This window comes from Bombus affinis, chromosome 7 (assembly GCF_024516045.1).
Source record: "Bombus affinis isolate iyBomAffi1 chromosome 7, iyBomAffi1.2, whole genome shotgun sequence".
Lineage (NCBI taxonomy): Eukaryota > Metazoa > Arthropoda > Insecta > Hymenoptera > Apidae > Bombus > Bombus affinis.
In genome coordinates this window covers 8,231,242-8,252,645 of record NC_066350.1, presented here as the reverse complement: position 1 = coordinate 8,252,645, position 21,404 = coordinate 8,231,242, and the positions used below count along the sequence as shown (strand labels likewise).

General features: G+C 44.4%; 1 protein-coding gene across 12 annotated transcripts in view; it reads right to left on the bottom strand.

Moving 5' to 3' along the window:
* Positions 1-21,404, bottom strand: part of LOC126918873 (SH3 and multiple ankyrin repeat domains protein 2) — a 175,873-nt gene that overhangs the window by 24,051 nt on the left and 130,418 nt on the right. For 10 of the 12 annotated variants that reach the window (XM_050727334.1, XM_050727333.1, XM_050727343.1 and 7 more), the window contains one exon: positions 21,002-21,019. The exons of the other annotated variants lie outside the window; for them this stretch is intronic. In XM_050727334.1, coding sequence (XP_050583291.1) covers positions 21,002-21,019 — 18 coding nt within the window. The remainder of the gene's footprint in view (positions 1-21,001; positions 21,020-21,404) is intronic. 12 annotated transcript variants of the gene reach the window in all.

Genomic DNA, 21,404 nt, shown 5'->3' with positions numbered 1-21,404 from the left:
TGACTTGCCAGCCAGTTAGTAATCGTTAGCTTTATAAATCGCCCGAAATCTACCGGTGGGGCCTGACCAAATCCTCCCCCGTCTAAATCACTCCATTCTCCTCCTCCTCTTCGTTTTTTCTTTACGCTCAGATCCGCTTTACTTTATCGTTCGCGCGGCGTTAAGTCACGAGGCTTACCAGCCGGAAAACACAGGCAGAATGGAACGCGCCGGAGAATGAAATCGTCGACGGCAATCGAAATTGCAATTACGCGAAGGATCGCGCGCTCCTCGTAGGCAAAAATGGGACTGCCCACGGATACCGACGCTCGTGCTCTAATTAGCGGCGCGGTAATTGCTTCGTAAAGTCTTAAGAAGCCGCACAATCGCGCGCGACGTCCAGACGTGCCTCGAGTTTCGTCGATTAAGCGCGACCAGGAAAGTTGCGGCGAATCAAAATAAGAAACTAAAAGAAAGGATGAAAAAAAAGGGAGAAAAAGCGTGGAAGGGACCGGTCGAAGGACAATATTATCTTTGAAACGACCCCATCCTCTGGCTATTCGGCGCGTTCCACTGGCAAAAGGTGGGCGATCACGCTGACCAAATAGCATACGCGGCGTAATTTATCTTGCGCGGTTACTCAATGAAGCGATTGCATCATTTTTTCTCTCTGTCCCTCGAATATCAACAAATACACCAGCGTCCAGAAAGATCGTAACTTACGTCTTTGGAGTGAAAGTCGGTCTCGCCAGTTTCACTTCTTTTTTTGCCCCCCCGATCGACTTCTTCGATCGCTGTCCTCTTCGTCCTGCCCATATTCATCGTCGACAGACGCGATCTCAACCCCTGTTCTTATCGAGTTCGTCTCCTGCTGCCCCATTTCCTTTCCTGATTCACCTTCTTCAGGTTCTTCGATGCACAGTATTCTTGCTCGATTTAGAGACATCCAGCCCGATCGAATTAGAAATTTCCCGCCGTTTTCCACGACGACGATTACGCGAGATGAATCGAAGAAAGAATGCATAAATGCATGAACGTGTCACCGCCGCTCGGGATTAGGGAAATGGACGCGAAAGCCGGCTGCGATTTGCATTCGAGCGCGCAGAGCCTCGTTCCATCTATGTCCTTGGATTTTTCCAGGAGAATCAACGGAATATTCGAGGAGATTCTCTCGAAGAAGAGTACCTTGACTTCCCTCCACGCTATCGCATCGAGACGAGCAACAACGAACAGGACGATGTCGTTCACAATTACGAAGGAAACGGCGATTCTGGATGGCTGGATGCCGAGGTCTCCAATAATTTCCCTCGGTTTCGTCCGATAGACGAAGAAAGATAGAGAGAAAGAGGCATGCGTGTACGCACGCATGTAGGTAGATAAATTCCGAAAGCAAGGAGCTCGTATGGGGGCGCGTTAAACGGCGAGACCCTTTTGTACGGCCCTGTATGGGAGAATAATGGCCGAACCGTGTCTCAATCGTGCTTTATGGGATGTAATTGCGGTCTGGCAAGGGGCCTCGCCGATGTTAAGCTCGGCCAGCTCCGCGGCGAACACCGTACAACCCAGATAGAAGCGTTACGGTTTTAACCTTCGCAACGAACCACGAAACGAGTTTTTGCAACTCGCGACTTCGTTGACGAGCGGATTCGACGCCACAGACCAAAGATCAACCCTTCTTTCTCTCCTCGCAGACGATCTTTTTCTTTTTTTTTTTCCTTATTCGTCGGACAACTTCCAGAGGTTTGTAGTCTCTCGACATAAAGGTCGTCACCCTTGAGCATGTATTTTTATCCGAACGTCGCGCGGCACGTTTAATTAGCGTGCACCGTGAGACCCTACAAATTGCAAGAACAAATACGCGAATTTGGTTGGCCAACGACGCTCTCAATTAGGAAGTTCCGCGAAAGGTGGCCCAACATCGAACAGAGAAACGGAAACACGGATCGAAGCGTAGTCGAGGGAACGAGTAAAGGTGGGCTTCCCTATAAGTGTCACACGTAGGCGCGGATATTTTTTATTAGACTGAGAAGTTTGTGTCGCGTATAACTGCGACACATATTTTTGTGCTTTAAAACATTCCGGAGAAAATACGACAGAAAGCAGAAGTAAGATATTTCAGTTAACGTGCTAAAGAGGCATCAAGAAAGAATTCACCAATGACAGAACTGCTGTCGAAAGATTTTCATCTCTTCAGAGGAAAAATAGTTTGGAGGACGAAGATTAAAATAACTTTGATCTTTATAAAAGAGATGTAATGCAACATGGATGGACATCATAAACCGAATAATATATATAAATAGAAGATTTAATTTAGCACAGGATTTAAATAGCGACCTAATATTTAAGACGAAGACGTTTCTCGTGAAAAGAGGTGCAATTATACGTTTTAGGTGTTATCGTTTAATTCAGAATGAACGTGTTAATTAAAGAAACGAGCAGTGAACTTCGTAAACTGTTTACAGTCAGTCACGGTTAAATGGAGGAGAAAGAAGCGACGTGGAAGCGTATTACGAAACGATTCGTGACTGTAAACGTGGACACGTCGATGCGACGATTACGAAAGCCAAGAATTCGTAAAACACGACGAATCATTGGAACGTAACAGGCGATCATCCTTGATGTCCATCTTGAGGACGAAGCAGGATACGATTCGTTCTCCGGCGAACGTAGGCCACAGGACGAAGCGAAGTTCGGAGAATCAGCGAAGGGGCACAAAGGCGAGTAGAATCAGCCGCGGTCGAAGCAACTTTGGCGTTAAAGAGGAAATACGAGCCATAAACCTTCGATGCACGCGGTGAGGGAAGGACGGACGGAATACGAAATCGAATTGCCGACACATCCGAAAAATAAAAAGACCATCGGTGATCGTTTTACCAAACTCTTTGGACACCTGGCTAACGTCGCTCGGAAGCGTCACGAAAGGGTTTCCCATAAATATTGTTTGGTGTTTCGAGTTTTAATATAATCTTTTAGAAAATCGTTGTAGGCTGTTCATGGAAGAAATTTATTTGTCTAGGCATTTTAAACTATCTCTGAATCCTGATCGATCGAACACTCTACAATAAGTAAAAAATTAAATTCGACGAAATTTAATGATAAAAAGTGAATAGGTTTTCGAGAAAGTAAATCACTCGAGTTGTAAGAGCAAATGATCGAAAGAAACGGACCATATATCATTCGATATATAAGGTTAATTCTATGCAGATATATTTTGCCTATAAATTCTTTAATTTTGCTACGAAGCCATCGAACCTCTCGATGTTATGTCCAAAAGATTAATAACTCGAATGACGACTTAACTCGTCCTTGCTAGTTAATAGCTTAAATTACACGCATCGGCTATATCTTGGACAAATATTTATTATGAACTACTTTTCGGCAAAATGGCCTTGTTGTGCCTTGGATTGTAACACTCGTATAATATCTACAAAGGCTTTACCCGTCTGAAATTAAGCTTATGTTTGATAAGATAGACAACAACGTGAAAACAAACGGCTATCGCAACAGATTTAGGTTCGTCGCGTGTTGGTTAAATAAGTAAAAATTAATCGAGCGCCTCAGAAGTTAAAACGATTTACTGCGCTCTCTATAAGCTTTGCAATGTCGTTGCTAGGATTTGATGATGATTACGTGTAAATATATCTGCTTTTCTATAAAAATCTGCCCATGTCCTCTTGTAAATTTCGATTATTAAACTATTAAAATAATTATTTCTGCACTTTTCGATTGGGATAGTTGATCGACGTGTCCCCTAACTGCAGTAGTCCACGTGACCTAGATAAGACGCTTAATCGATTTCTTTTCTCCCTAAGCAGCGAAGATCGCTCTTGGCTCAGCGCTCGGTCGCTCAGAAGCTTATACGATGGCAATGAAAGCGAGTTCGGAAATTATCCTGTATCGTGTCTTCGCAGAATGCAAAATACAACCTCGTTGCACCATCGATTGCGTCACTGTGCCTTAGCACGTTACGCCAGGGGAAATGTTTTATTCAAAACTGCCGAGCCTCGATAACTGTCGTCGATTTTCAGGAATCCTCTGATGCAACTAAATCGAAGCTTTTATTACCATCGAATGCGCGTAATCGAACGAGCCGTCGCGTTTACGCCCACGAATCAGCCCTCCTACGAACATATTTCGGCAGGGATTAACGAATTTACAGAAACACGACTATTTCTGGCTCGTTAACCCCGGCTATTTCTATTTCTTACGCGTCAAAAAAACCACGACGATCGACCGCCCGAGAACTGGTTACAAATTGCGCGGAAAAAGACGGTCGATCGTGTTATTGTTCGTTCTACGGAAGGATAATCGTAGGACGAGTCGACAGCAGAGACAGTCAATTCCTTTACTTTGTTCCTATCCTCGATGGTACCAAACCGGACTACCCCTACACCGCCCTCTTTCTTGAGCAAACAAACGTTAAACGACTCTCTCAGACCTAAGAATCGATTTCCTTTCTACCTTTCTGCGATACTTTACCACCGTAGAATTGCTTTTTGCCATCCTCGGCCCTAAGTTCGAACGAGTATTTGTTAGGACTGAATAAACACGGGGTACGCGAGTAATGCACAGGTCAGTCAATAAGTAAGTTAGCTCTCTAACTTGTGTTCTAAACGAGATACGTAGTTGTCGTCACCTCTCTGACGTTGGTACAACCAGCGCCATGTTTCCATAGCAAACGTATGTCGCGGTATACGCGATAAACTGTGAAATGTGTTATTGCTACGTGTTTAACAGGTACTTTGGATTTATAGTTTGACGACTGCATGGAAAGCGTAGCAAGTGCTGTTTCTAACTATTAATTTCCCATTAATTTGTACACTTTGGCGAAGTTCACGTACCGTTAGTACGGACCAAAATGTCCAGATACTTATGAGCAGTAGCGTAGTTAATGGTTGCACGTTTGCGATCTTCAATGTCAGCTTTGTCGAATTTACGACGATGGGTTCGCTGGCTTCTGAGATTTGACTTCGCTCTGATCGTATAAGCGATAAAGCGACAAATGGAAAGTAGCGGGCAGCGTGGAAACGCGAGGAGATCCGGCGTGGCGCGCAAGCTAGCGCCGAGTGGCCGAGAGACTCCTCTTCTTTCTCCGCATCGCCAGGACTTTAGAATGCAAATTGAACGCTACGAATCCTCGCCGCTCGTACCTTGGGGACAGAATCTGCTTAGGTGGCTATGGACAGTCGATGGTATGCCAGGCCCCTCTCGCGTGTACCTACGCTCTCACAACTGTGTGCATCTAGGCATTTATACACCGGCCTGTTCGGCTCGCAGTGGCGTAACCATCTCTGGTAAATCTCGAGTAAAAGGAGGGGAGAGCCCTAGAACTTGAACCAAGTTGGCGAAAAGGAAGGAGAGCTCGAGCTAAATTGGAGCGTTTGGAGACCACGTTCTTCGAAGAGTCGATGACCGATTCTTTGTCGCGTTTGCATTTAGTCGTAAGTTTTCCGTTGTCATGAAAACATGGTAGGTAGATCGAACGTTGTTCATCAGGAATAAAGTTCTTCTTCGTGCAGTTTAACGCTGTGTCTACATCGCTATTCGTGAATGGTTCGGAAACTTACGTTAGTCGGTAGATTTACTTTTAGACTTTTACGAGCAGTTGGCAGGCAACTCGACAGCGAATACCGAACACTGTTCGTTCAGGACATGATATAACGCGGGATCGATCGTTCATTCACAAAATTGTTTACATTTAGCGTCACAATACAAGATTAGCCTCTGGTTCTTCGGAAATCGAACGATTAATCCCGATTTAGTTGATCAGTTTGACTTCTGAGTCATTTATATAACGGGTCGTAAAATTAGTCGAATACGAAACCAGAAAGTTTTCTACCAACGAGATAATAACTTACGAGATCTTTAGGGACATAAAGAAAAGGAATCAACGGATATCGCTGCGGTATTAATCGATACCACTTCTAATACAATAGTTTATTTTGCTATATCCTGGCCTGGACTATACAAATCAAAGCTTATTACAGCAATTCACCCATTCCTCGTATTCTATCCGTGAATTATTTATGAGCTTTGATGTGGACATTACTGCGAACTCAGCGTAACAGCTACATTATTTTTTATGCAGATTTATATTTTTATGACCAGAGCAAAGAAATTGGAACAGAAATCTGGCTTTCCTCGTATATCCATTCTGCGCGCTTTTGCCTCTTCAAACTTCCCATAAATACATAGAAATCTAATAACAAGATTGGCGCCACTCGACGCTACCCAATGTAGCCGAAAGTAAAGCTTTCAAACTGCACGAGAAGGTCATTAAAAATCTATCACCTAATGTCATCGTTCAACGATGCTGAAAATAGAGCTTCGACACTCCGCGAGAAGCACATACATCCACAAATGAATTTTACCTTCAACTCCAAATTTTAACTGGAATCGGTAAAAATCGAGCTATCGTCGAGTACACTTATCTGCGAGAAACAAAGTGACCCGGATTCGAAGTTACGCCACTGTCCAAGGCATGAGTTCGTATAATACGCGTACACACGGTACTCGCGTGCACGTGTACTCGCGCACATGGAATACCGTGGCGCGAGCGCGGCGAGGTATAAATGGAAATCTGTATTTATGCAAGCGAGCCGCCGGTGTGTGTTCGTGGCTTGGTCCCGGCGTTCAGTCCCGGGTCACACGATAATGACCTTATTACAGGAATTATGGGTTTCCGCGGCACCGGGATAATCCGGCTTCGGAAACGGCCGCGGGCGGCCATTCGTCGTTTTACTTTTGCCTGCGAGTCTCTCGGCCATCCTCCGCGACTGGTTCCGGTTTACACATTCGTCCCGGGCCAGACTTTTCTGCCATGCCACGGGATCCAGTTCCGTCCGCGCTGCACCGGAAGAACACGTCGGGTATCGTTTACGCGTCGTTTCACGGAACGCTGATGAACGCTAAGAAGGTGGATTCACGCGGAACCTGCAGAAGCAACAAAGTTTCGTGACGCGTGACGCCGGATACGAGACGATATCGACACTGAAAAAAGTTAGACTGCAAAGCGTCTCCTAAACCGATAGCAACACTTTGGATTTTCGCAATTTTAATTTCGACCGCGTTACAGTTCTCGAACTTTTATATTCCGATTTTGCTCTCACCTTGAACGAACAAAGAGAAGTCGTAAGGTCCGAACGTCATGCTCGGATAGTTCGAGGAGGAAGATGTTTGATACGGAGGAATCGCGCATATCGATAAAATTCTCGTATTTTGTCGGAATCGTGTGAAGATTTTTTTTAACGTTAGAAAAATAGGATTGTAACGGGCTTGATATAAGCAGCGATATTTACGTAGTAAACGTATGTAGCAAAGTATATAATGGTAAGATATAGCGTCGTTATGTTTCTAACAAGTATCCACTTTAGATTAATAGATCGATGTCTCCATAGGAAACGTGGTAGCTATTGCTTCTAAGTATTAATTTGTACACTTTGATACAAATTCGTATACTATTACCATAGATTACTGGGAAATTATTGAAACCTTTAAGAATTGCTACCTCGTTCGAAATCTTATCTTACGAAGAATTTACACCGCCGCTTTGATATTCAGACACTTTGATCGCTTCATGGTAACCGTATGTTAAGCTCGTCTTCAGCTCGATATTCTCCGCTCGATATTCCGGATTAGAGTTGGATGGAATTGAAAAACGTGGCGAATTAAAGCGTTTAGTGGAAGTACAGGGAAAAGAGTATCGATTCTTCCAGGAAGATCGACGATCGCGCAGCGAACGATGATCGTTTAGAGTCTATCGTTTCTTAAACTGGTCTCCGGTTTTTGTCTGCTTCGAGACAGGTTATTAGAACTGGTTCCGCCTTTGTCATCCGGTTTCCGAGACTTGTGGTCGGTCCGTTTACCCACGATTACCGAGTTCTCTTCCAACGAATCGGTTAGAAAAAAGGAAGACTGATTTCCTTAATCGTGCAAAAATCGCCAGCGAGAAGGTGCAAAGTAACGTTGAATTGAGACGTTCCATTCGGGCAACGTTCGTGCCATCTTCTTTTCTCTCATTTTTCCACCTGTCCGGAATCGTTCCTCTGGTCGACAATTAACCGCAAATCGACGTCACTTGTCCTGTAGTGTAGTGGACTCTCGTCGATGACGAAACGACAACGAAAGAAGTCGCCTCGCGGTTGTTCGCTTACAGAACCACATCTTTTTCCTTCCAGCTCCAGTTATCCTTCTGACTGATATACAGAACGCTATAAGTCAACCACTTTTTTCACCCTTATTCGCCACTCGCTCGGTGTCCAACCATGTTTCATCCATCATCGACTACCTCACTGGCACTGGCTTAATTTCCAGCGATAATTTCTACGTCCCCAATGGGTTAGTAATGGGCCCAGTTTATAAACAGACGCATCTACACGAACAATTATCCGATTTTACGACACCGACGCACACGAAATACAAGGAACAAGGTAATTATTAGACCGATTAAAATTGAAATTATGAATATAAAAATACGAGATACGAGGTATACGATGATAGTTTCAATTTTTAATTTATTTACTTAGCGTATGTTCATAGCGCATGTTTATAGAAGCGTTACGCGAATGAGTCGAACGATTCAAGTTAAATTAAAACGTGTGCCGTTAATCGTGATCCCAGTGTCCAACACATGGACACAAAAATAGGAATCAAAAATTACGATCGTCACCGTAGTTATCTTCGTAATCTCCAAAATTGCTTTTACATAGAACGTTTTTATAGTAACTCATCGGCACGAACGAAGTTATTTCGTTCTCTCCGAAGAAAGAGGATCTCGTACTTCACTCTCGAATATTTCGATTTACGATGACCATAAAACATTCAACGCGCGTCGGTTCCACTGTGAGTCATATTTTTTAATTACCCTCCCAGGTAATTGGCACGATTGCTCGTGTTATTTTATTATTACGTAACATCAGGCTCTCTTTCTCTTTAAATCATTAAGCACCAACGTCGCGTTGATGTAACGTTTTCTTTGTAATTTTCTTCTAGTCGCAATTCATATTACGGAATTTTAATGAATTCATACCGTGACTACAAGAAAGCAATTCCAAGAATTTGTTCAATTTCATTATCGTCCTTACAAGATATATTCATAGAAGCTATTCTCCAATATCCTTGAAGCTAATAAACGTTAATCAAACAAAGGTAAAAAGACACTTAAGCGTCTTAATATCTTTTTATAAAGAATACGGAAATCCATCGATCTACGTACAAGAATTTTATATCTCTGTTCGAAGAAATGAAAATTTCCCAAGCGTACAGCCACGTTGGATCATACATTTTACGCTATCGTTTAATTTTGTCTAATGAAATTTTCTATCTTCCAACAGTTCAGAGCCATAGCTTATCCGTGTTGCGTGGGACACAGGTAATTTCGTCCGTTTAAGGCAAATTCGATATAATTAATCGGTTTCCCACGTGGAAAATTCGGATTTCGAGACGAGTTGGGTTTCGTTCGGTCGTCGTCATTGGTCGGACCCAGTCTACACCCCGTGTACGCTCTCTTACTTCGCGGACGCGCAATTTAAAGTCTGATTAAGGTAATATCGAATTTTCGTGGCGGGTCGATTCCTCCTCGCGTTTCTCCTCGCGAATCGAGTTTCGTCGGCTAACTCAATTTTCTGGATCGGAGAATCGAGCGCGCCGTCGCTTCTCTTGCCGGTAATTGCCAATCAATTCCGGGAATGATCGGCTGCCTCACGTGGCGCCGGTAGTCCTCGATCGATCCCTCGATCCCGTGCATTTCACCTTTGCACGAGGGGTAACCTTCTTTCCATCTGGATCTTTGTTCCGTTTTCGAACCGGTTCATCAACGATCGTGTCAAAGGACCACCTTTATGATAAATAGTCCGCGGATTTCGTACGCGTTTACAGGAAACGTGAAAGTACAAAATCGTACAGAGCGCGCGTAATACGGAAAGATAAATTGTCCAAAGTTTAGAGTTTTCTATAATTTTCTACCGAGTATCCACTTTTTTAATTATATCGAATAACGTTTTCAAACAATACTTCACGCAATATGATAATTTACATTGATACAATAAGAATCAAACGCAAGATGCGTATTTAACATTCGAACGACGAACCGAAAATCAGGCGGTGGTGCCCGAGTTCGTTTGGCTTCAAATAATGTCTGTCTTGTTCGAGGCGATTCATTTTCTTTACTTGTGCAAGTAACATGGATAACAATGGTCACTAATTTGTATAGAAGAACAGAGGAAGTAGAAGAGAAAATAATATACGCGGATAAAGAACGAGTGTAAAGGAAGAGAGCCGAAGGGATTCGAGCACCGCCTGTGCGTAAACCGCTACACCAGCATCGTCTGAAAGCGATGCAGGTCCGATGGCCGAGGGTTAAAGTAGCGATCGCTTAATGGGAATCTAAATGTCAAGCGTTCGAAACGGTCGGCGAGCAGCGTGCCTGAAACGCGTTACGTTCCCCCGCGTCTAAAAATACGGATGCAGAATCGAACGTCGTGTCGTCTGAAATGACCAGGAGGAAATTTCAGAAGCCTGGCTGGTCCGGAAATGGAGCAGCGTGGCCTCCTCGTCGATTTTAATCAAGCCAGGTTAGCTACGTCGTTGCCGGCAATTCGCAGTCTCGTTTCGATCCTAAAGGCTGTCCGTGACATCGAAGCGTTCGCTAATCGAAGTGGAAATTACACCGATGAACCGTAGTACCGGCGTGACTCGTCGCGCGCGTGGTAAGCTGGCTCCGCGCTTGTAAATTGCCGGATATTGCCAGTCGATTCGAAACATTTCGTCGGTGGATTTTCACGAACGGCCAGTTGGGGTACTATACCGGACCGGTTCCATCGTCGATGCGAGAAAATCGCTCGTTATTGGATTTTTTCCCGGCATCGCACTGGCGAGCGATCGTCGCGACATTTTTTCGTTGAGAATAAACAAGTTAGGGAAAAGAGCAGTTTGTCACGAGACGCCGGCCGAGTTTATTTCGCGGAAATGGGTCGAAGATGCGCGGCAAAGTGCAGCGGCTGCTCGAGATGCCACGTGTCACTAAATCGACGAGTAGGTTTTTAGAAAAAGTGCCACTCGAGCCTTTTTTCCGGGCGGCTAGCCGCACGAAAACTACCTTTTCCCCGCTCCACTCGTCTCTTTCTCTACTCTCCCGCGTTTTTCGCTAAGTTTCTCCGTCAACTTTCACGTTTACACGCCTTTTGCTCGCGTGGTCGCGTATCGATAAAGAGTTCGATGACATATATAAAGTAAAAATTTACGTTACAGGTGAAATCAGACAGATTCTGTTGGTCTATTTGTTCGTACAAGGCCTCCTTTTGAGGAAAATAAAGTTAGATAACTAACAATCAGGTATACAGATACTCAACAAATTTCCAAATTTATTTTGTCACATTTTCAGATTCGATTTTCTTACGAACGAAGATTTCGACGCAATTTTACTGCTTTTAATTTCCCTTTCACCTACGCTCGTGTAATCTACCTGACATCGCTTGTACCAAGAATTTAAGTTCACCGTGTGTATGACCTGACTATAGTTCTCATTTTCTCGACATTTTAACGAATCGACATGAAGATCCGTGACCCGGATGAGAAACCTGCTTTCCTCCATTCATTCCCTTTCCAACCATGATATTTATAGACTTCCTAATTAATAGTATCGATTATGTGTCACGTGGACTATCTACAGCTCGTTCATTCGCTCCTCGTCTCGCGGCGAGAAAATCCGCGAACGTTCGACGCGGGTGAAAAACCGGACGAGTAGATTCTCGCTCGATTCCAAAGCGGAGCTCTCTCGGTCGTTGAATGAAAAGGTTAAAAAACCGTGAATAGAAGCAGACGAAGATCAAAGAGCTGAGTAATTAATTTTATACAACGAGTTTCCAGCTTTCCGTTTTTTCCCGGAGCTTTTACGAAAGATGGGCTCGACGATCTTTCAAATGGAATCTATCGAATTGCCTCTTCGCTGACTCCGAATTTTGTATCCAGTTTAGAATCTCTTATCTAATCTCGAACAATTAAAGACTCGCGTCACGTCGCTATCTTCTGTTTGATTCTTCTTATTGGTTCTTCGTGAAATTTTTCTCATTCCGATCTACGGAGAAAATAGCTGAGCCGAGCTTTTCTCAAACGTTTCAGTTTTCAAACGTTCACGATGAATAGATGAGATATTTTATAATTTAATTACATTTTTCTTCGACCGTGTTTTTAATACCGTGTTGCATTTTGTTCCGACGTTTTTTTCTACGAACATTCCAGTTTACTTTTCCAGAGAAATTCTCAGTTTCAAGTTCATCCCTACTGTCTGCCGTGCCAAAATCACGTTCTCCTAATTCCGGCAGACCACGCCGTTATCGCGCGACCTTTATGATAAATCTTCAAAAGACACAAACTTCGTCCACGATTTTGTACAGAAAATATGAAAATCGTCCAAGGCTGGAGGATTAATAGAACACAGCGTTTTGTAGTAACAGAGACAGGAATTAGCGAAATTCTTCACGTTGCATCGTAATTTAAGAATTGTAGGGGTTAACGCTGAGTTTAGCAGAACGGTTCACTCGCCAGAATAGCGCAACGTAGGCTCAACGTATGAACTTACTACGAAAAACAGTTGAAGAGCTACAATATTTCACAAGACGTTATCGTATTAATTGCTCTGAATGATTAAAGCATCCGTACGATGATTTCGAGATCGAATTTATCGGTATCTGCAAGTTGCAATCTGCAACGACGAGAAACGTTTGATCGTCCGAGAAGCTCTCGGCTTGGCTTTCCGCGTTCCTGCGAACGTTTAACGATAATTGACAAAGCTGATAAATAGCAGTGAGCGGTTCCGTTTTCACGTGAAGGTCGGCCAAGATATACGCGGGACACAAGGAAAGGGGAGAATCATAGAAGCAAAAGGACAGAGGAACGCGTTGAACACTCGATGGGGTTAAACAGCGGAATTATTGTTATGGTCGCGAATCCTGAACGGCATAGACGTTTACGGTCACCATCGTGTTCAGATAAACGTTGAACACGGGCGACAGTGGCTCTCATCGAGAGTGAAACTGTTTCGTTTGATGAAAGATTTCAGATGATAGTTTCTCGTTACAGGCAAAAGTGGAAAAAAACTCTAAAGTGAATTTTTTAAGCGAAACAAATGTCCAACTATGGATAACGGATCGTTTAAATATCTTTGTGATCGCTTGTATCAGATATTTCATAATATTGTTCTTAATACAGCGAGTATCAAAAATCATATACCTTAGAAAAATGAGATTCCTATAATATTGATTTATCTGCCTAGATTTACCTATATCTTTTTAATGTTAATTTGTATTCCCCTATATACTGTGCACGTTCTGAATAAATTGTTAATTTATACAACGTACGCGTAAGAGCGAGAAAATTTCGATAAAATACGATCACGAGTCTCGCGATGGCGCTAATAAAAGTTTAAAATGTTTCGTACGAGACGCGTAATATGTTGGTGAAAGGTTCGTAAAAAGTCTACGGATGTCCGAATACTCTCACGAACCTGTATATACCTGACCAAAGAAACAAAGCCTAACAGCTTTATCTATAGCTATCCAATTGTACGAAACAACAAGCCTGACAAATTCTCGACACGCCGGCTCTAATACAAGCCGCGTAAAGACCTCGTAAATTCGTGGCTGTGCTTGCGACTTTCCAGCGGAAACGATTTCCACGCTGGTTGCTATCTTGCGTCTGTTTTTCAGTCTCTGGCAGGAAGGAGCGCGGAGCGTCCAACGATTTTCTTAGTCCCTCGGCTCTGGAGAGCGACGCGTATGGGATTGTTAGAGAGGCGGAAGGGCAAGACATTGAGAGAGAGAGAGAGAGAGAAAGGAAGAGAGAAGAGAACAGAGAAGATATGGCAAAGGGTGCTGAGGGGCAAGAAGAGGCAAGGAGCGCGGGCGGAGAAAGAAGGCGGAGGTGGAAGAAGGTAGAGGGGCTACGTACAAGGAATTCATGAATACGAGATTGCACTTGGAGAGCCCCGGGTAAAAGGCTGCTGCAGTTGCTGGCTACTGCTCCACGCTCGCGTCCCAACGAGTAAAGTGGACGAACTTACGTGCACGGTCCGAACTGGCTCACTGAAAAAAACTCCTATCTCCGAAACCATTTGTAAAGATGCTCCTTCTGCTCCGAGCCGATCTCTCGAGTTGACTCGACTCGACTCGACTCGACACAGGCCCTGCTCTCTTGTATATGTATATGCATGCACGCTGAGGGAAGATGTTGGTATTTAAATAGTGGCAACGGAGACCGTTTTTCCTCGTGCATAGAATAAAAGCGTGTGTACTGGGTGGAAACGATATAGAGTGGTAAATTGGAGCTTTAGGAGGAGATTCATCGAGGTTGCCGCACCTAGGACCGTGTAAGTTTCGAAGCAATTTAGATCTCCGACTGAGAAAGTTAGTTGTATCAAGTGGACGGTTTTGCCGTCGGATTTTGCTTCTATGGTTTGTAATTTGATTTGAGAATTCCTATAAATTGCAGGCAGTCGAGGCGTACGTATATAGTCATCTGCGATTATTTTCTTGCGCTGTATTCAAAGTTCATGCGTATTCAAATTCGCTGCAAGTTAGTAAGTCGGTGAAATAATAATAATTTCTCTTGGGAAAGACAACAATAATTTCCCTTGGGTGAAACAATTCCAAGTTGACGTTATATCTAAAAAGATTGGAATTCTTTTCTCCTTCGAGTATTCGACACTGGAAACGCCAAGATTCTAGTTACTTTTCTGCCAATTTTACGACCACGCTATATCTACGATCCGCACGTACAATAGCCACCTACACAGATTTTCTCTAAAGACAGCGACACCGCAAAAACGTCTCCGAGTCGGAGTTCCTCCACTTGCGTTTCAGTTAAGACAATACCCGGCTGCAGCAGCTCTTTCATCGCATTACTTCCGAACGAAGAAACGTCGAATCAGAACAGAGCAGCTTCCCGAACGTAATTACTGGCTTAAAACGTTAGATTAATATCCGGCTACGTTCGTTCCACGATTGCCCCTAAACGCAGCTACAAGAAGCGAGAGAACGAGTAGATAGATTTCGAGGGGATACGCGACGAAGCTGAAGAACCAGCCCTCGAGGAAACAACCTACGTGTATCTAGGCTAACAATGGTACCGATTAAATATTTCAAGCAATTTCCTGGCGGAACTCGCGTGCCTCCGGAATTCCTTCTCGTTTCTCTCGAAAGGCAAGTTTCGTTCGTTGTTGGCGTTCGTTTCGCAAGAACGCCACGAGGAGGAAGAGAAGGAGGAGGATCGAGTTGGCCGACGTGTCTGTTGTTCGACTCGCGGGCACCGTGCACGCCACAACGCGCAGTTGTCTTCCACTTCTGAAAAGCTAGCCCATCGATCTCCATTCGATCTACTCCCTCGGACGAGTGGACGAGCCTCGGTATAAATAGCTCGACTCGATCGTACGCGATCAACAACTCGCGTGTATTTGTTCCGCGTCTACGGCGGCAGGATTTGTTGATCCTCTGACAGCCAACTCACGAGGCGCCCATTTCTTCTTCCCTTTCTCTCTTTCCCTTTGTCTTTTTCGCTCTTCTTTTCTGGTCGACGCGCCGTGGACACGAGTCTTAACCCTCGTTCGCCACGACGGGACTGTCTTTCGTCTTGTGTCGTCATTGTTTTCCACGCATGCAAGTACACGCACGTGCGAGCCGCGTACCGATTGCGCTTCGATCTCGTTCGCGGAATCGTTCGATAAACCACTTGCCGGACTAGATGGTATTCATTGCTGCAAATCGATCGGGAAACGTTTCTCGAACGGGAACACCGATCGCCGCGTGTATTCACCGACCGTCCTTTCTTCTTTCTCTCTCATTTTTTCTTCTCTTTCTCATTTCGGATCGTTCGATCGAATCGTTGCGTAATTCGCCGAGTCGGTGAACGGTTTCTCTGGTCGCACGGTTGTTTCTTTGGTTCGAGGTTGCAGCTGGAGTAATTTTGGCAGTAACGATTCGAAGAAATCGAAAGAGGTGTTCGACATTGACGAGAATCTTGAACGTTGTTACTTTCGTAACATTCGAGTTTTCGTCGTGGTTTCGAGGTCACTGGTCTTCGAGTTATCTCACGGACCGGTCACGATCCACCGTGCCCTTCATTCAATTACACGGAGCCGCGTACGAAAACTTACGATACGTCTGATCGCATCTCGCTCGATCCTCGTGCGCTGAAAGATATCGCGATCTGATACACCATTTTTCTCGAGCCGGAGGATCGAAAGATCGAGATATCCACGCCGTTTCCGCTGCCCGCGAAATTGCTCTTCGTTTCGAAAATCTCCGCTTCCACTCTCGCTATTTATCACGTATTACCATCCACGCTCTTCGCGTACGCGTTTATAAGGTTTCTAAGTACAGTTGTTTGTATTTGGTTGATGCGCATGACACGCTTCTTCGAAATTTGAAATAAATATGTATTGTCCTGTTGCCTCGTCAGTCGTCAACCACACGGAAAAAGGAGAAATTCGCTACAGGTCACGCGTGTTCGAAGTTAAAAAGATTTATAATAAAAATATCAAACATACGCCTGCGACGAGTATGATCGCTCTGTTCAAAGTTGGAGATCTCATTTTTAAACGTCGAAGCTTAGGCGATTCGAATAATCCTATCCTGCTATACAGACTTTAAAAACTGTCAGCTGATCTTTAGAAATAAACACGAAACTCTTAAGCGAAGCAGTTGTATATCCTCAATTTCAATTTCAATTTAGCGAGGCATTTGATCGCGCTTGTAGCAAGAGACAGAGAAACTTTTCCCAATGGTAACGACAGAAGTATAATAATACTATCAATTTTTTCATCGAATTGCATCAGGCGTCTAAATACTCGCGGACGATAGCGTACGTAAGGAGAAGAAGCGTAGAGAGCGAGAAAGAAATAGCCCAGAGGGAACCGCGCGAGAAACAGAGGGAAGGGACGATCCTATCGGAAGTGAAGGATGATCCAGGTCTTGGATCGCGAATCACAATGATCTAACGCCCACGAGGATCTATCCGTGGCCCCGGAGGATCGCGGAACCCGTAGCGTTGCGATGAATTTATCCGAGGCGAGATCCCCACGTCGGATACCTGCGGTACATACGTCGCCGCATCGATACAGCCCGTAATGTGCGGTCACCGGTTCCGGTACGGTGTTATCTCGATGCTTGGTCACAATCGAGCGATCGATCCTTCCACATGGCACTCTGCGACGATAAGGACACCGTGACATCGATATCCAGACAATAGAAGGACGATATCTCGTTATAACCATTGTCGCGTGCTGACTAATTATCTCGTTAAGGACCAAGCAATGGTTCGTCATAACGTCATAACGTTATAAACGTATAATAACAATTTCTTTAAATTTCTTTAAATTTCTTTAAATTTTGTGAGATCCAGACGGAAAAGATAACAGGGACGAGAGTATTCAGCGAACTCTAGTCACGAGTTGCTAATTAACTCGCATTAAGGAGCAAATTATAACGTTATAAATACATCATTTTCTTGTAATTTCGTAAGATCGTAATTTCATCTGGGTGGAAGAAACAGCGTCGTGAGAAATATTCAACGAATCCTCGGAACTGTCTTTCGTAGTTACGAGGCTGAAAGACAGAATTCGATGACGCAGATTGATCGAAGAAAATTGTAAATGAAATGTTGCGTTAACATCACGTACATGAGTAAGATCTGATTACCTCTTTCCGTTCATTCGTTCTATTGAAACAGTCTGTCGACTCTATAGTTTTATGCAAATGAGCTTTTTCTCTGTCAATTAACGTACGTTCACGGTAGGTTAGGGAAAAATACCACGAAGAAATTTCACGGAATTTCTTGCGGCGCGGCGTTCGTTGTTCCCAGAAGCTGACGCGCCTCTTTTTCCGCGTGCCAGCGAGAAAAATCGATTAGCCGTCGTCGACGCCGCTAATCACTAGGACGCGTCGGTGAAAATTCACGAGGCTACGAAAGCGAATCACCTGTAGGCGTTCTATTCGTACCTTTAGTCGTTCGTACGCTTGTCATCGATAACACCGAGTTACCCACGATCGCACTCGTCCATTTCCACTTGTTAGCGTCGATCATTTTTTACGCGTTCGTGTTTTCAGCGAATCGGTTCGAGCGACTGATTTTTCAATGCTATCTGCCATCTGCCATCCTGTGACACGGAATGAAAATCGTGTGTCACCTGTTTCCCCGATTAAACCAATCTTTTCGGCTAGATTGTACGAAGCAGGCGTAATTTCCCGCTTGGAAGTCATGTCCATCGAGTTCGTAAATTGTAATGCGAGGAAACTTGACGATCACAGTACTGTTTTCTTTAAATTTATCTTCAAATTTGCGATTATGATCTTCTGATAAATAAATATTCGAAAATCAGTCGCTTGCTCTTTGATACGTTGAATAATAATTTTGCGTAGATATGAAATACGTACTTGAATTACGAATTGGGAATTTCCAGAAATTTGCGGTTGATCGATTTATCTTCTGAGAGGCACAAATATTTTGTGGCACTTGGATGAAATGTGCCATTTGATACAGATATTCGATACTTTCCACTGTTTTGATTCTCTTGTTGCTTTGCTATAACTCTGTAATTTCATATTGTATACTACTAGTCAAAATCATAGTTTAATTTTGCGGAAGCAGGACAATCTAAACTCGATACAGTTGCTCAGTTTGATTTCATACTTATGGCAGGTAGTACAGTCGTGAATTGCAATTTCTTTCTTTCTTCGCGCTGGATTATTTCGTCGATAAGCGTAGGATAAACATACGAATGATACAACGCGATAGTCGGAAAGTGAACATTCGAGAACAGATTAGATCAAACGCGAGAAACACCGCAATGATACGTCGTACGCTCGCGAAACTCGTTTCCGTCGCGGCGAGGATTCCAGGGAGACAAATCGGATCCGATAAGCTTCGTTTCTCTATAACGTTCGATGACTTTTGATATTTAATCCTCGAAGACAAGCGGCGTGCCGCTTTCCCTCGCGAGAACTCGACTCGCGTTGCGTAATCTCGCGTAACGCCTGCGTCTCGGGTAAAGAAAGCTTCGTGCAACCATCTGGATACGCCAGCAAACGGATCTAGTCGTCGATCTCTGTCGGAAAATCGCAAATTGCCCAGGCAGAGATCGATTCGTCGCGCGACACACGATCCGCGAGCCGAACGATCTCTTCCGAGACGCTTAGGTGAAAACGAAAGTCATCGTCCAGCGTGGCGTCATGCTTTCGACGAAGCACGAAATCCTCTTGACGTTCAACCGTACTACGAAATCGACATTTTTTCGCAGAAAAATCACGATGAGTCGCTTCCTTCGAGCTTATCGACTGTTGCATACTTTCCACGGAGTTAAGGAAGTCGAAAAGCATTGGAAAGCAAGTTACGTTATCGTTCACTCGTTTTCGTTATCTTGAAACAAAAAGGTTCGTTCCGATGACGCGTCCAAATTCTCCGAGGTCCAAATTGCGTCAGGGATCTCGAAGAAACAGTCATAACGACGATAAGTCGACGATAAGTGGATAATCCCGCTGAAAGGAAACTGCGTAGGTACAAATGCACGACCTTGAGACTGTATCGCATCATCCTTGAACGTGAACCACGGGTCAGTAACAGTAAAGAGCTATGTACGCTTAACCGATACATGCACTTACATTCTATGATACTTTAGCGCTGAAAGGCAGGAGCTGCTATAAGTACATGCAAATCGAGCTCGAAATAACTCTAGCTCGTGGTCTACGGTCGCGCGTCGTAAGGACGGAATCATCGATTCGAGCGGGTCTCCACGGTTAATTAAAGCGTTCGTCCTCGTTCCTCGCGAATCGATCGATCGCGTAGCTCGCGCGTCCCTCTCGTCGTAAAACGACACGTATCTCTCTTCGTGCATTTTGCTCTACACGTTATACGTCTGTTTGCAAACGCTTCTCGACCCTTTAATCAGCCAATACGTTTATACTGTACGATACGCCGCGGTATCGAAGGATGTCTATCGCATAAAGGTTTTTCAAATAAAAGTCCTTTCAATGAGAGTCTTCCGAATGAAAATACAGCGAATTCGCTTTTCCATCGAATCGACGAAATTTGACTCGACGAAACTTCCCCTCGGATCTTCTATACGTGGCGATCGAAGAAGGAAAGGTAGAGAAAAGCGAATCGAGCCCGAGACTATCTCGGGACTACCCTCCACCCCTTGCCTGCTCTTCCAAGTATCGTCCTTCTTCGTCTGGTCGGTGCGCGTAGCCAGCTCGCGACGCAAAGGAACGAGAGAAAAGTCGCGTACAACGAGGGGTGATCCTACGTTAACGAGACTTGGGGTGGCAAGTGACGCGATGCCACGTTTCCTCTTTGGAACCGGAGTCAGGGTGCCGAGAACTATCACAGGGCCGCATTGCAAAATCGTTAAAAAATTCTCATTAATGATAAATTCTTTTTACCGGACAGTCCTTAACGTGAAATTTACCCCAAGAAATTTTACTACAACGCTTTCTACAGAAAGAGCAGACAGATATGCAAATGCCATGAGCTTTATAAATTAGCTTTTCACGAACCGCCGAATTTTGTAGAACGCGAGACTGAGTTCCAAAGGCAGAGCACAGAGACAAAAGATGCACTTACGTATGCATCTGTAAACTTTCCTCGTCTTTCTTGTCGTAAAGAAACTCGCCGTTTTTTTCGTTCTCTCTCGAGAGGACAGCCGGAAATATAAATCGACTCCGTAAAATTTACAATAAGCTTTTAAAACGTGGGGTTCCGAGGAACACGGCAAACCTAACGGGGATAGTTCGTCGAACCGTGTTTCGTTTCGCCATGCACGAAAGTCTGAATGTGAAAGGTTCTCTTCTCTTTCTGTTCGTTCTTTTCTTACTTTTCTTTTTTTTTTTTCACCACGGCGGAGAAAACTGAAACAACGAAAGAAGAAACGGGACGACAAATCGGTATAAAGAAGAGGCGGCGGGTTTTATCGGGGTGTTTGGTATAAGTAGTTGCATAGGGGGTTGGATGCATGCTATTAGTAATAGTGAAGACGTACCCTGTACCAAGTGGCCACCTGCGAGGCGCTCGAAAGGGGTGGAGAAGCGGTGGTATATCCGCGACGCAACACACCGGAGGTGGAGGGTGAAGGTCGGGCCCGAGGGCGCGATTTTTGTATATTTTCGATATTGTCGGTCGATTCGCGTACGGGGGTGCGTTCGAAGAGGCGGGCCCCAACAAGACGATAGCACAGGTGAAGTGGTGGTTGGTGGTGGTTCGGTGGTGGTTCGGTGGTGGCGGGTGTAGTGTATTCGCACGCCCCGTGCAAGTGAGGCAAAAGCAAAAACAACAACAACAACAACAACGCCACAGGTCAGAAAAATATACACGATTAATCGATGGACACTCGCGTGTCGCTGTGCATAATTACTAATTAGTAATAACTATATATACATACTTAC